At 50.4% G+C, this 13,598-nt stretch overlaps 1 protein-coding gene across 1 annotated transcript; it reads right to left on the bottom strand.

Annotated features, from left to right (window-relative positions):
* Positions 1 to 1,824: 1,824 nt before the first annotated feature.
* On the bottom strand, positions 1,825 to 13,316 carry NIPAL4 (NIPA like domain containing 4). The gene is made up of 6 exons (XM_036913994.2): positions 12,972 to 13,316; positions 10,938 to 11,177; positions 7,670 to 7,726; positions 6,437 to 6,527; positions 4,965 to 5,125; positions 1,825 to 4,158 (listed from the first exon to the last, which is right to left on the bottom strand). The coding sequence occupies exons 1-6, from the start codon at positions 13,183 to 13,185 to the stop codon at positions 3,530 to 3,532; spliced, it is 1,392 nt and encodes a 463-aa protein (XP_036769889.2). The 5' UTR covers positions 13,186 to 13,316; the 3' UTR covers positions 1,825 to 3,529.
* Positions 13,317 to 13,598: the final 282 nt, after the last annotated feature.

Genomic DNA, 13,598 nt, shown 5'->3' with positions numbered 1-13,598 from the left:
CAGTACTCAGCCCAGATGGGATCCACCACATGAGGACTCCTCAGAAGAGTTCCCACAAACACCATCAGTCCAGCCTGAGGGGCTGAAATGAAAGACCTACAAGCCATGGAAAAGCCCTGGGATTTCCCATGACCAGTCCAGGGAGCTGTTTGTCTTTGCACCTGGCCAGAAGTTGGTTAAGCTTAATTAGGTCTTGGGTCACTGAAGGCATGAATGATCCTGGGATTCTCTGATACCTGTCTTCTTTTGCTACACTACTGCCTTTAGGAGACAGCTCTAACTCTCTTTGCTACCTCATCTTATTCCTAGGGATCATGTACTTCAAAGAGGGGACAGCCTTGCCCAAGGTCTGGTGGGCATGGGGGAGTGGGGGAATGGGACTTGGGTGTAGCAGGCGCAAAGGCAGGGCTAGGGTGGGTATGCTATCTGACCCCAGAGCTGGATGTGTGGTAAGAGCTCACACCCATTACTGCCTCCCAGTCCACAGAAGGATCCCACCCTTATTCTCTCAGCTGATCCCCACCCCAATCTGGAGGTTCTCTAAAAGAGACAGAATCAAAATAACCCTTACATGAGTTAAGGTTTATGCTAGGCATTGCACACTGCTCTCTTTGGGTGGATTATCTCATTTAATTTTCACAAAAGCCCTAGGAGGAGAACCTTGATATCTGATTATATGTTTCTAATGTCTCAGGGTTTTAAGATTGCCTAAGGATATCAAAGACATCAAAGAAATGCTTTGAGTACTAAAATGCCTGCTCCTGAAATTAGCCCCCACCCAAACACCCCTGCTTGCTTAACACCATGTTCTAAAGTAGCCGCTGTGTCCACTCTGCCAGTCAGTCTCTGGGTTGGTAGTCCTAGACTGGTGAGTAGCATAATGCACTGAGCCTGGTTGGACACACGTGGGTTCAGATCCCAGCTCTGCTGCTTACTAGATGTATGAGAGTAGATAAACTCTAGAACTCGGAGTCACTTTTTGCTGTACAGGGGGAATACTAACTTCCTTAAAAGCATCATGATCATCAGTGAAGTGCTCTACGTAAAAGCACCCAGCCACGCCTGGCACAGGCTGAGTGCTCAGAAATTGCCATCTGACTACATGCTGGGTTCTATTAAAGTCTGCTCTGGGTTGAGATCTGGACTCCAAGAGTCTGGGGAAAGGACTATTTGGAATGGTATCTTTCCTGCATTCAATAAATATTTTTAGGAGTGCCAACTATGTGCTAAGTCTTGAGAAAAAAGCAGTAAATAAAGACCATGGGACCCTCCTGGGACTTATATCCAGACAGAGGAAGCAATATAAAACAAGAAGAGAAATGAACAGAGTAGTATCAGCATGCAGTCGGCGGCCAGTTTAGTCTTTTGGAGAGACACTGTGCCTGGACGTTAAGACTAGAGGCTCAGAGTCAGATACCAACTTTCTTCCCGGCTGTGTGACCTTGGGCAATTACTAACCTCCCTGAGACCTTCTTCTCATACACAAAATGGGGATAAAAATAAGTCTACCTTAGGAATTGTGAGGACTTAAAGAGAGAATTCACATGAAGCTCTTTACACTGTGCCTGGCTCCTAGTAAGGACTCAAGCGTTAACAAGGGATCAGTGCCTTTTAATGACTCTATTAGAGTCTATAGTAATCTAGACTGTTATTCTAGATGGAGTAGTATTCCCCAAAGAGCCTTCCCACTCTATGGAGGATGTGGCTCTGGAAGGCTATGTGGCTACTGCCACCACTTCCCTGGCAGCCACAACCCTCCGGAGGTCAGGGATCAGCCCCACTAGTGTCCCTGCTCCATGCCCAAGGAAGGCCAAGACACAAGTATCAAGTAAACATACTCATAGCTCTTTATTCTTGACCCTGCAGATAGTACTCTCAGGGGCCTCAGATTACTGCCATTCTCAAGATTCAATGTGTTGCACTGATTTGGGTTATAGACAGACACACACCCACATTCATTAAACACTGGGGATTTGAGGGCTGGAGGTGCAGGAAGCCAGTCTGTTCATCAGTTGGCCTTTGGAGACACAAGACCAACATGAGCGGAGCATGGGATATAAACACAGAGCATAAGTATGGAGTTACACAGGGGAGGCTCTGTACCAACTTGGACGCTGAGGATCAAGCCTTCCCTCTTTATAGAAATACTGACTCTCTCGCTTCCCTTTAAATGATCCTTGTACCCACTCACACTCTTGGAGCCAGAAAGACAGGAAGGGAAGGGATATCAGTTATCTCTCTCTCCAGCTGCTCTTGTGTTTTGAATGCCTCTGGCCAAATGTGAGGGGACCAAAGGCAGTCCCCAAAGCAGGTGGTGCCATGACACACTGCTGCCCAAGCTGGACAGCTCAGCAGAGGAGCTGGGGACTTGCTGGCAATCTGATCAACAGAGCCAAATGCACCTCGGGCTAGGCCTGCACCCCACTTGGTCACTGAAATTCAAAGCTGATCCTACTGGCCAAGCCTCTGTGCCTGCAGCTCAGAAACTACCCAGAGCCCCTTTTGCCTGAATCTTTGGTTGAGCACCAGAGCAAACCCAAAAGGTAGCCCCTGGTTCCCAGAGAGCCTGTGGCTGCTTCCGCCAAATCCTGGCTTTGCTCCTCACTCTCCCCAAATCAAATATTGGTTTACTCCTTGAGGAAAAGTGCATTTTGCCAAATTCTAGCTCAACAGCCAGGCTGCTTTTAAGAGCAAAACAACTGCTGTTCTCTTCCAAGAGTGAGGCAAAATGACTGCTTCTGGCCAGCCGAGCTTGGCTGTGAAGCACCTTGTGCTGTTGCTGTTGGTTCTGTTTGGCATTCTAAGACAGGTGCCTGAGTGCCTCCGTGACGGACCCCTCAGGATTATAGCGGGAAGGGGTGGGCACGGGGGTGCAGTAGATGGAGACAAAGATGCTGCCCTCCCGGCCACAGTGCTCCGGGAACGGGGCCGGTGGAAACGTTTCCCTGAGACATCAGGTGGCTCTCCCGGAATGGTCAGCGGACGTCTCGCTTTGTCTCCGGAGGGCCAGCGGCAAAGGCAGCAGGGCATTTTACATCAGTTGCCGTGGTCAGCTCTGGGTGAGGAGGCAAGACAGATTGCTCTCTGGGTCTCTGGGGGCCAGCTGCAGGGCCCCTCTGGCTAAGAACTGCCATTCAGTCTCTGAAAGAGAACTAGTTCTAAGGATTTCCTGGTAACCAGCATCTCAGGGAAGTTCTTGGCCTGTGCTACATTCAACAAGTCAAATTCTTTCCTCTTCCCAACCACATGGAGAGGGCACAGAGGAAACAAGTGGGAAGGAGGCCCAGGGGACCTGCTGGCACCAACGTGAAGTAGGGTATTTGGTCACTGAGGCTGTGTTTACAGAAAGTTCTGCCACCACCGCTCTCTGGGTAGCGATCTTTCTCCTGGAAACACGGATGAGGTATAAGTGAACGTCTTGAGAAAAGAGAGCCCCCTGGTAATAATTGTGCTGAAAATGATAAGTGACTGAAATTGAAAAGTCAGGCTGTACCACAGAACTCATCTTCTCACTTAGGTAGTCCAAGCTTTAAGAATGGATAATAAATACTCTGGGCTTCTCTTCTGGTGATGGGGTGCTGGAGAGTTCTATGTTGTCCACAAGGACATTCTTGTCTTCTAGTCGAATGACAGTGGGCTCGGGGGTGGGAGATGGGGCTGTGTTTTTGTGCATGGGGGGCAAGCTGGTCTGACTGATGTCCAGGTCTTTGAAAGCATGAAGCATGAACACACCCAGGATGACAGTGACAAAGCCAGAAAGGGTGCCCAAAATGTCCATGGCAGACATGCTGTACCACTCCTTGAAGAGGATGACAGAGGAAGTAACCACCGTGGTGGTGAAGAACACGTAGTAGATGGGGAACACCAGGGAGGTGTTAAAAATGTCCAGTGCCCTGTTGAGGAAGTTGACCTGGGTGCTGAGTGAAAGTGCCAGGATGAGGGACAGGATGTAGGGGAGGGGGTGCCTCACAACGGGCATCCCCTGGAAGAAGTTCTTAATAGTGATGCCCATACCCTTGACAGCAGACACAGAGAAGGACCCAATCACTGAGCAGATGGTGATGTAAACGAGGATATTCCTCTGTCCATAACGTGGGGCGATGACGAAGATGAGGATGAGGCAGAGCACCAGCAGAAGCACAGAAAACACGATGTACCCTTTGGAGGGGAAGGAGATAGATAACCTGAGCTGCAGAGGATGCAGTTAACACCTAGAGGCCCTTGCCCACAGCAATGAGATGCAGCTTTAAGAACTTGGGCTCCAGAGTCAGGCAAACATGGGTTCCAGTCCCATTGTCACAACTTTCTAATAATTTGGGTAAGTTATTCACTAAATCCTCAGATCTCCGTTTGCTCATTTATAAAATGGGGATAATAAGAGGACCTGCCTCCTAGAGCTTTTTTTGGTGGAATTAAATGAGATAATACATGCTATTAGGCTGAATGTGTCCCCTCAAGTTCAAATACTGAAACCTAACCCCCAGTGTGATGGTAGTAGGAGGCAGGGCCTTTGGGAGGTGATCAGTCACAAGAGTGGAGCCCCCACAAGTGGAGTTGGTGCTCTAATAAAAGAGGCCCCCTCGCCTCTTCCCCCATGTGAAGACACAGCAAGAAGACGGTTGTCTGTGAACCAGACCTGCTGGGGAGCCCTGCATGGACTTCCCTGCCTCCAGAATAAGTTTCTGTTGTTTATAAGCCAGCCAGTCTATATATTCTGTTATAGTAGCCTGAACATACTATATAATGCATATAAAGTATTTAGAACAGTGCCTGGCACATAAACGCTTAATAAATGGCATCAATGTACATGGGGCAGGGAAGCCTGTAACTAACCTTGGGATCAGCCCACAGACTTTCTTCAGCCTGCCTTGCCCTGCGGGGCGCCGCACCTGAGACAGCACCCAGGCAGCCCTCCCCCAGGGCCAGCCCGTGGGCGCTCCTGCTGCACCGGGCTTGGGACCCACCTGTGTCTTTCATCTTGGCGGCCATCTCAGTGACAGTGGTGACCTTCTCTTCCTCGGGGGCATGTATCACCATCACGGTGCTGCCGGCCACACAGATGATACAGCCCAGCTTTCCCAGCAGATTCAGAGTCTCTCCCAGGAAGTACGAGGAGAGGACGGCACTGCGCATGGACGTGGGAGAGGAGGATTAGCGGCCACGCCTATGCCCGCGTCCTTCAGGGAAATGGCTTCTGAGCAAGAGCTCATGAAGGGCAGGTCAGGACCCACTACTCTCTCACATGGAAGCTTTTCTAGACCCCCAAAACCTCTGAAATAACTTATTTATGGGGGTGTTACAGTATGTGCTGGAGGAATAGACCTACATGTGGATTTTTTTCATTTTAGACACTGAAAGTTTCCCGAAACAGAAGAGTTGGAAGAGCCCTTCAAGGCACTCTGGTCTAATGTTCTACCCAATGAGGACATCTTCTATTCACACTGCAAACATACGGCTTTTAGCCTTGGCTTGTATACCTATGGTGGCAAGCAGCTCACCCCTTCATATGGCAAATGAATACATTATAAGGTTCATACTAATTATTCACCAAAAATATGGTAATTTCTACTCATTGTCCCATTTCTATCCTTTGAGCCCTACAGAACAAATCTATTCCTTCTTCCATTTGTATATGCCAATATAAACAGCCACAATGACAATTATAGGCCCTATGTCTTTCTTGGGCAATATTACATACTAGGTCTTACATTAGGAACTTTCCATTTATTATCTCACTAACATCTCACAACTCTGAGATGACCTATTATCTTAATTTACTAATGGGAAAACTGAGTGTCACAGACATTAAAATGACATGGCAAGGTCATAAGACTAGTAAGTAGCAGAGCCAGGATTTGAGCTCACGTCTGTCTAATTACAAAGCCAGTGGGTTTTCCTCTATACGTCACTGAAGAGAATTCCCGTGACTTCCCTGAGCCTTCTCTTTTCTGGGCCAAACAGCTCCAGAGCCTTGCTGGGCCTTGGTGAGGTGCTTTTCATTCCCCTCATGTCCTCTAGATGAACCAGCCGAGGTGAGGGACAAAGGGAGGGAAAGTGGGCAAAACAGGCGTGGTCACTGGAGCATGCTTCTGTTTCTTTGCAAAGGTAGCATTAGTTTAGGGCGCATGCTTTTTTAACTTCTCTGCTTCCCTTATCAGGGGCCAGAACACTGACTTGAGACATGCAGCCTGGTGGCACTGGAAGTCCTTCCAACTAGTCTGGGCTTGGCCTGCCTCTCCATTGCTGGGTCAATCGAGCAGATGCTACAGCGACCAGCAGCAAACAACCCAAGTGTCCAGAGCACACTGCCTCCTTCTGGAAGCTGGGAATGACTCAGGTCCCTGAATCCAAGTGGCAGTTGGCCCCACTTGGCAGGTCCAGACCCCAACAACCTGAAAATGGGCAAGAGCCAGAGGCAGTGAGAGGTGACAGCTACCTGATGAGGATGCTCAGTGCTCCCAGGGGTGTGACGACTGTCGCAGGAGCAAATGCGTAGGCCCCGAAGTTGGCAACTTCTCCAGCAGCCACTAGGAAATTAAGGGAGACAAAAGGCTTGTGTTGCTCCAGTGCACCTTTTCAGCCCAAATGAATCCAGGTAGGGACGGCTTCATTCAGTGTTCAGCCATTCACAGAATCCCAGACCCGCATTCCTTAAAACCCTGATTCTAATGCTCTCTCCCTGGAGAACCTGACCAGAAGGTCAGGCCCAGGCTCTCCAGATCAAATCCTTCCATTTGAAAGATGGGGAAGCTCATCCCAGAGCCCGAGGTTACCTGACATATTTTGGGTAGACACCCTGTTGTCCCTGGTCTCGGCTTCCCTTCTAGCCCAGGCATGGTTAAGTGTATCTCAGGGACTGCCCCTGTTTGCTCTGTATTCTTAAGAAAGTATTAATTACAAATAAGGAACAGTTACAGTTATGGATGCTCCAGGTACAACTGGTCCCTGGAGTCATCTTTCCCAGGCAACTGTGGATAGCATAGTCTGACAGGCAGGTGGTTAGAAAGTCTGACATTTCCAAAGGGCCTAATTCTCTCCATTTGCATTTCCAGTTTGCAAGCTCCTGCGAGTGCCTTCGCTGTCTCTTTGCTGGTAGAGAATGACCTGGATCTGCCCTTTGAAAGCAGATGCTGAATGTGATCACTCTAGCTAAGACTGGGATCAAAACCTGACTTAGGGGACTATAAATGGAAAGCTGGCTAATTTTCCGTCCAAAAGAATTAGGGTTTGAAAGCCAGAGAGGGTGAGTGGAAAGTGGGGGAAATGTGTCAATGTGCGAGTGAGACAACAAATTGCCTGAAGAATGGCAAAACTGGCTTAAGAGTCCCAGCCTCTACCATGTAGATGTTCAAGAGACTCCAACAGGTTGTGATCATCTCCCTGTGTTTCCAAGGCGGTTGAGAAATTACACACTTATCATTACCAGCTCTGTACAAACCTCTCTGAGGATAGATGCTTCATGGATGAAAGGCTGACTTTGGGTTTAGGAAGTGATCTGAGATACAGGTAAGATATTCTATCTGAAAAGACTGTCAAGCTTTTCCCCTCAGGAATCTAGCCCTCTGATCCATACTTTATACAACAGAGATAGAAATGCCCCACCCACCCCTCCTTTCGTCTCTGCCTCTGCCATCAGTAGGTCATGGTTAGTAGCAAAGAACCCACTTACTGGTGAGAAATCCAGCCCACCACATTGCATCCTTCAGGTAGCCATATCCTCCCTCTACTGGAAAAAGGAATAGACACAAAGTTAGAGTTGGGCCACACTTTCTCAGGCACCTTTCCCATCTCTACCTTCAAGCCCCAGTATCTCAGGGTTCAGTATATGTGAGCTGTGGTTAGCCCTCCAGGCTTGCTTCTGAGCCCTTTCCTAGGTGAGTTCATCATTCCCAAAGTTTTAGACTGCATTTATATGCTGGTGTCCTTAGTTCACATACATACTCTGATTCTTTCTACAGAGCCCAGATGTAGATCCAGCTGCTCACTGACATCTCTTGGATCTCTCCCAAACTCTGTCCTAAATGGAACTCTTGATTTTAAATGCTCTCCACCTACTCACCGAATGAAACTCAGTGAATGGCACCTCTACGTACCTGGTTGCTTAAGCTAGAAGCCAGAAATCACCCCTGACCCTCCCACTCCTCTACCGTCTGCATTCAGTCCATCCTGGTGGTTCCATCTCCAAAAACCATCTCACACGTGTCCACTCCACTGGCCACCACCCAACGCCAGGCATTATGCCTCTGGCCTGGGTTTTGGCAACAGTCACCTAGGGTTCCCGTGGTTCTACTCTAGTCATCCCTTTACAATCCATTTCTTTCGGAGCAGCCAGTGCTCTTTAAAGAATGTAAATCAGGTTATGTTACTCTTTAGTTCATAGCTGGCCAATGGCTTCTAAATACTCTTACGGTAAAAACCAGAATCCTTAACGAGCCTGTTCATAGTTGTGACCCTGCTTACATCTCTAGAGGTATCTTCTGATGCTCTACTTACTATAACCTAGCTGGTCAGCCTTTCTCCTAATTCTTCAGAAATGCTGAGCTCCTGTTGGCCTTAATGCCTTTGCATCTGCTTTTCCAGGTCTGGAAAGTCTTCCAACAACATGTGCCTAAATCTACACTCACTCTACAGGTCTCTGCTTGGATGTTGCTTCCCTGAGATGCTCCCCCCAACCTCCTTATTGATATTATTTCCACTTGGGATTCTCCTTTATCACAACCAGCTCTCTTTCATGATAACTTATCATTTATAATGTAAATTGATCTATTTACTTTCTGGCATTTCTCCCACTAAAATGGAAGCTCCGTGAAGCCAAGAATTGTCTCTGCTTTGTTCACATGGTGAACTCAGAGACTGGCACATAGTTATACTCAATACTAGCTCTGACGATGAGGATAATAGATGGGTTTTAGACAGTTCCAAAGATTGTGAATGTCTATTTTCCTAAATAGACATCAGGTTTCTAAAGAAGTCAGAATCTCCCACAAAAGTTAAGAGCTCTGAGAGCATTTTACTCTAAGGATAAATGCTTCATGGATGAAAGGCTGACTTTCAGAAGATACTGAAAGAGCAGATTGGGAGGAAAAAATTGATTCCAGGGAAGTTGCCTTTCTGAATGATCACTACTACTTGTCCTGCTCTCTCCTCAGTGCAAGCAGATCTTTTTCTGACACTTCAGGAGGTCTCCGGCCTTTTGAATACCTGTCCAGAAGTGAGGGGTAGAACAGTAAGACCCTTGCTCCTGACTCTATTCCTGCACCTCAGAGCTCTCCTTGCAGAGAGCACCTGGAGCTGGGGATCCAACTGTGTGCCGGGCCCTTCACTGAGACAGCACGGAGACCAGGGCTAGTATCTGGTGCCAAGCAGCTTCTAAACATGCTACTAATAGTCACAACAGTCAGAGAGGCTGGAACTGTTCTTACCTCTACTTTTAGATGAGGAAACTGAGACACAGAAAAAGTACTTTTCATGCCCAGGAGCACATCAGCGGGAAGTGAAGAGCTGGAATTGCAACCCCAATAGTCTGTTTCCAAAGCTCAGCGTCTCACAGAACATTACATTTAACATGTCCAAACCTGAACACAGCATCAGCCCATAAACCTGCTCCTCCAACATTCTTCACCTCAGAAAACAGCACCCCATCTCCCTAGTTGCTCAAGTCAGAAAGCTGAGTCATGCTTGACTCTGTTTTTTACCCTCCTCTTGGAGCCAGTCAACATCAAACCCATGTACCTGTGAAACACCCACCTTCAAAAACTATCTCTGGACCCCATCGCTAGTCTCCACATCTACTGCAATTTCCCAGGCCAACTTCTGTTGTCTGTCCCCTAGTTGGTGTCCCAGCCTCCAGGCTTGTCTCCTAACCCATTCCCCACCCAGCCACCAAGGATCTTGTCCAATTATAAATCGAACTATGTAACTCCCCTGCCTAATAATACCCACATCATTTGTAATTGCATTCAAACTGCAGCCCAGTGTATAAGACCCTTCACGATCTGGCCCTTCCCCCTTCTCTTACCCTTCCATGCCCCGGCCATCCTGAACTGCTCTCAGGAGTTCATGCTACTCATGCTCACTCATCTCTGAGCCTTTGTGTGTGCTGTTCTCTCTGCCTGGAAGATGACATCTTCCTTTTTCCCCTTCCCCTTGCTATCTCCACATCATTTAGGTCCCAGCCTCCAGGTTACCTCTTACAGAAAACCTCTCCTAAGCCCCCTAGCCTGGGCTTTATATCCCCCTCCAACATATTCCCATAGCATTCTGCATTTTCCCCACGGTAGCCCTTAACGCACTGGAACAAACTGCCAATGACGTGCCTGTGTCTCCCACTGACTCGGTGCGCAGGGCACTGTGCCTCCATGTCTAGCATGGTACTCGGCACACAGAGGTATTCAATGACTGCCGATTAGATGAATGAATTCTTTTGCACATGATTCCTTTTCTCAAGAACGGTTTCATGTATATATACCTTATTTTTCAAACACATAAATCCCTTGCGGACAGAGACTCAGTAATTCTTTTGTAACCCCTTAAGGGAGCTCATTCTGATAGTCAATGAGGGTGCACTAGTTTCTGACACTGTCCAGGGCAGAGGTATCTGTGTCCCCATTTTGCAGGGAAGTTGTGACTTGCCTATGATGACACAACTGGTAAGAAATAAAGTCAGGACTAGACCTGGGGTTTCTGATTCTTGATGCTGAGACTTTTCTCAGTCTTCACCCCAGCTAACTTATCTTGAAGTTCTCGGTTAATACTGGATCATAAAGGATAGGCTCCTGTTGGTGGATTGGAGTTCCAGGGAGGGTGACAAGGAACCTTTTGTGCCCATGACGGCCAGGCTCCCACACTGCAGCAGCAGCCCCAGTGAAGGGCGGTTCCCAGGGTGGCTGAGGGCTCGGCTCCCGGCACCCACTCCCCGCCACCCCCCAGGAGCCTACCAGCCCGTGTGGCCCCTGAGGCCACCAGTCGCAGAAGGCCTTTCTTCTTGAGGATGACACTGCTGCCGATGAGGAGGCTCGACAAGAAGGCCAGGCCTAGGCCGACATAGAAGCTGTAGTTCTGCCTGAACCTCTCCTGCCAGCTGCTAGAGGTGACATTGCCCGGCACCTCAGGGCTGAGGCCCCCGACGATCTGGCACAGGACTTGTTGGGAGGAGCAGTACAGGCTGATCAGGGAACCTGGATTGGAAGACCATGGTGAGAGAGTCATGCTGGAGACGTTTACACGCATTAAAAACTTGGGAATTGGCCACTATTTTAGACCCCATGCTTCAGCTATTGTGGGGCTCCATCCACACACTGGGCCCCAACCAACAAATAACAGTTTAATGTTCACTGAGTGGTAACTGTGGACAAGGGCCCTTATTTCTAAACTCATCAAATTCCTACAACAACCTGTCAGAAAACTGTTGTCTTTCATTTCCATTTCATAGATGTGGAACTGGAGACTGTGTGAGGTCAGGTACCTGGCCTATAAACACAGACTGTCTGACTCCAGCCCTCCAGCACATAACCCACACACACACACTAAGCAGGGTCCCCCAAGCTCTCAGGCCTCTTCAGTGCCCGGAGGAAGGGAAGGACTTGGTTGAGTCTCACAAAAACCTGGTGTAGAGCTTGGCCTGGAACCCAACAGGGGACATCCCTGTGTCTTTTGCGCTGAGAGATCTCTGACGCCTGTGTCACAATCAAAAGAAGATGACGCAAGAAGCCAACTCAGCCCCTAGTAAAACTGTTCTGACAGCACACTCCTGTTCCTCAGCTTGGGCAAGAATCGAGTCTGGGGAGGGAGTTCCCTGAGATCAGGAAATGAGACAGAGCCTGGGAGGATGTGGGCCAAGGAGAGTCACTCCCAAAAGGAAGATCTAGCCCATTTCCATGCCCATCACCTGCCCCCCTGAAGGTGTGTCTCTAGCAGGTAGAGCTAAAGGATGGGCTTTGGCCTTTGGGGTAGGCCTGAAACACCCAGGGGGCCCAGCACCTTCCACTGAGTTAAGTCCTCCCCTAGGGGTAAGAAGAAAAAAGTGGAGGTTGAAGGCCAGAGGAAACCCAATTCTGAGGAGAATGCCTCTCTGACAAAAGGCTTCTCTTTCAGAATATGCCAGGACTGGGGAACACATTCTTCCCCAGGGGAAGGAGAGGCTGAAAATGGACTGCGTCCTTCGTCAGGAATCCAAAACCAGACGACACCCAACAGGCAGGTTTTGGTCACTGGGGAAGAGAAGTCAGAGAAACAGGGGTGTCTCTCAGGCTGACATTCCAAGGGGAGGGAGGACAATGGGAACAGAACAGAAAGGATTTGAGCACAGCACTATGAGGAAGGTTTCAGAATCTAAGAGCCCTAGGTTCATATTCCATTTCCCCACTGTAAACCTTGAGCAAATTATCAGACTTTTCAGGGTCTCAGTTTCTCTCTCTAGAATGGAGCCAGGAGTATCTACCTGCCCTGGGGAATGAAGGATTAAATGAGAAAGTGCACTTAGGGCCTGGCCCACCGGCAGGAACACAACATAAAGCCAAGGGTCTTTCCTAGGTCTTTCTTTGCTTCTTTTTATAAAAGATGCTTGTGGGGGTGGGGGCAGTACCTCTGCGCCCCTCTCCTGTCTTTCGTGCGCCCCAGGGGGACAGCCATACCTGGGAAGGTACTAAAATCTGAAGCAACTAAATATTCAAAAAAGTCCAAAGCCCCCACTTTCCCGCCGACCAGCTCCCGTCAGCAAAGTCCGCCGCCGCCTCCTGCCTCCCGGTACGGCCCCTTCCGTCCCAGCTCCCTGCCCAGCTCCCTGCCCAGCTCCGACGACGCGAGAAGTCGGCCGGACCCTGCTCCTCGCCAACACGGGCCTGAGAACCGGGTGGCGACCGACCCCCGCGGGCCGCCCCCTCCCCAGTCTGGGGCCCCCCGGCCAGGGGAGACGCGAAGGGACGGGGCGGGGAGGGGCGGGCGCGGCGCCCCCGGCGGCGGCCCGCACGCACCGTTCTCGCAGCTGGCGTTGCCGGCCGGCGGCTCCATGGGGCGCTGGGCGCACGCACCGACGCGCTGGGGATGGCGCCCCGGGCTCCCTGGCTCCCGAGCGGGTGCCCGACACTCGTCCCCGGCGCGTCCCGAGTGCGAGAAGCCGCGGGGTCGGGACCCAGGGGTGGGGAGAGTGACGCGCCCCTGAGGGGAGGGTCCCCGGGGAGGAGTCATCAGCGTCTTGGGCAACTCGCCGGGCCGGGGGCCCAGCGCTCGAGCTACTCGCAGAGGGGCGCGCGCCTTCCCGGGGTGCGGAGCTGCCCGGCGCCCCGGGAGCGAGTCACCGCGCTGCACCCCCAGCGGGAGGCGAGGGGCCGGGTCCCCCTACGGCACCGCCCGTCGGCGACGCGGGAGAGCACCCAGCCGCGCCCCCGCTGGCCAAGCTGACGGGCCCCAGGGTGGTGGCAGAGGGGGAACGTGAGGATTGAAAGGGGGCGCTGCTGACTGTTGGGGCCCTCTCAAGTCGGGGTGGAGGAGGGGGCGGTTTAGGAACCTGTTTTTTTCCCTACCTGTTGTCCCTCCTCGTTTCCCACCTCCCTGCTTCCGTGCCTCATTCATTCATTCAGCATAGGTCTGATCTGTCCTGG

The sequence above is a fragment of the Manis pentadactyla genome, chromosome 2 (genome assembly GCF_030020395.1).
Source record: "Manis pentadactyla isolate mManPen7 chromosome 2, mManPen7.hap1, whole genome shotgun sequence".
NCBI lineage: Eukaryota > Metazoa > Chordata > Mammalia > Pholidota > Manidae > Manis > Manis pentadactyla.
The sequence above is the reverse complement of the archived record's forward strand: the minus strand, read 5'-3'. Positions and strand labels throughout refer to the sequence as shown.

Excerpts from the sequence above, each read along its gene's own strand:
- NIPAL4 (XM_036913994.2), bottom strand. The coding sequence starts at position 13,185 with ATGACTCCTCCCCGGGGACCCTCCCCTCAGGGGCGCGTCACTCTCCCC. Across the intron at positions 11,178-12,971 it reads CAACGCCAGCTGCGAGAACG|GTTCCCTGATCAGCCTGTAC; the intron begins GTGCGTGCGGGC and ends CTTCCAATCCAG. Across the intron at positions 6,528-7,669 it reads GTGGGCTGGATTTCTCACCA|TGGCTGCTGGAGAAGTTGCC; the intron begins GTAAGTGGGTTC and ends TTAATTTCCTAG.